The 1,638-nt window shown below is 45.3% G+C and overlaps 1 protein-coding gene across 1 annotated transcript in view; it reads right to left on the reverse strand.

Moving 5' to 3' along the window:
• Window positions 1-168: 168 nt before the first annotated feature.
• The window catches only part of LOC106532160 (protein NLRC3), a gene marked incomplete at its 5' end in the record, with an annotated part of 15,626 nt that continues 14,156 nt past the window's right edge, over window positions 169-1,638 (reverse strand). The window contains 1 exon segment of the mRNA XM_014028174.1: window positions 169-1,159. Coding sequence (XP_013883628.1) covers window positions 615-1,159 — 545 coding nt within the window.

The following is a 1,638-nucleotide window of genomic DNA, read 5'->3' on the forward strand; positions in this document are numbered from 1 at the left end:
GCACCAATCTGCCTGTCGATCTCCCGCTCTGTTCTTCCCTCATTCGTGAACAAGACCCCGAGAAACTTGAACTCCTCCCCTTGGGACAGGACCCCCTCCCCGACCCGGAGAAGGCAGCCTAGCCTTTTCCGGCTCAAGGCCATGGTCTCGGATTTGGAGGCACTGATCCTCATCCCAGTTGCTTCACACTCGAGAGTGTGTGTGTATTTCAGTTGTATAAAAGAAAAATACATTTGCAAACTGTCTGTTAGAGTTTACTCCTGTGTATCTACTTTAATGTTCATGGAGATAAGGACACAGTCAGTTGCTATTTTTTGAGTGAGACTTATGTTCAGGCGTTTCTGATGATAGGCATTATGGTCTGAGCAGACACAGCAGGCTAACTGAGGCTGACGACCACATCTAATTATTGTGGTTTTCAGATCTCTTAAAAGGCCTTTAATGAGGCTCTACAATAACTYTTAACGTTTTGTTCCCAAAAAGTATTGATATGTGGCGACCAGAGCTTCAAAAGTAGGATTTGGCAGAAGAACAGTTAATCTGAAGCTCTTTCAAACAGCGTAAAGTTCAATTCAAGTAAACCCTCACCAACKTTTATTCTCTAACTGGAGACACTAAACCAGGCATAGAGTGGAACCTGTCCTGTTCCAGAATCCAAAGGAAAATCCAGGATAAAGAGGTTCAGTGAAGGTGGTGTTGAAGGTGTGGAGGTGGATCAGTGAGTCAGAGGAGACTCTGTAGAAGGACAGAATGCCAGCAGGACAGTCCACATACACTGCTACTCTGTTAGAGGCKGAGGAGGAGGAGGAGAAGATGGAGACTCCTTTTTCATCGTACCAGGCAGTGTAATGACCGCGACCAGAGCAGCTCAGACTCCAAGACTCCAAATTTCTTCCGAACTCGCAGACAGCTCGGTCCCCACTCCTCTTGATTCTTCTGTAACTGACTGACACGTCGACCTCGCCCTGCCACTCCACCTCCCAGAAGCAGCGACCGGTCAGAGCGTCTCTACACATCAGCTGAGGGCAGTAGCCTTCAAATCTGTCTGGATGGTCCGGATACGACTGAAGCTCCTTCACATGAGTTACCTTCCTGTTGCTGTCAGACAGTTTGAGGTTTCTGCTGGTTGTATTTGTGTCAAACGTGAGCTGACAGTAATCTGACGGAGAGAACAAAACACTGTTATTATTTCACATTAAAGCCAGGGAGGAGCACAGAGAACCAATCAAACACTATAAACAGGTGATCACAGTATTTATGAAGTACATGTTTCTCTTTATTATTCTCTGCTAAGCTGCATTAAAAAAAGGAACAGAGGAATATAAAAAGTGCACCCAGAGCAAAGAAGGGTGCAAATGTAGGCTACTGCACCCCAGGTTTTACTGAGGGGACAAAAATATATCAAAGAGGCTCCTAAGTTTTTCCAGCTACAGCTTGAACAATGTATCTGTCAGCCAGTCCTGACCATAAATACCCCAATGAGGAGGAGAAAAAGCTTTAGCAAATGTTTAAAAACACACCTGGGGTCGGATTTATAAAACTGACGTACGCACAATTTGAGCCCAGAAACTTGCGTACGCCACTTTTCACGCCAATGTTGTGATTTATAAAATCCAAACTTGACGTGAAAATGTGCGG

Source organism: Austrofundulus limnaeus, unplaced genomic scaffold (assembly GCF_001266775.1).
Source record: "Austrofundulus limnaeus strain Quisiro unplaced genomic scaffold, Austrofundulus_limnaeus-1.0 Scaffold723, whole genome shotgun sequence".
NCBI lineage: Eukaryota > Metazoa > Chordata > Actinopteri > Cyprinodontiformes > Rivulidae > Austrofundulus > Austrofundulus limnaeus.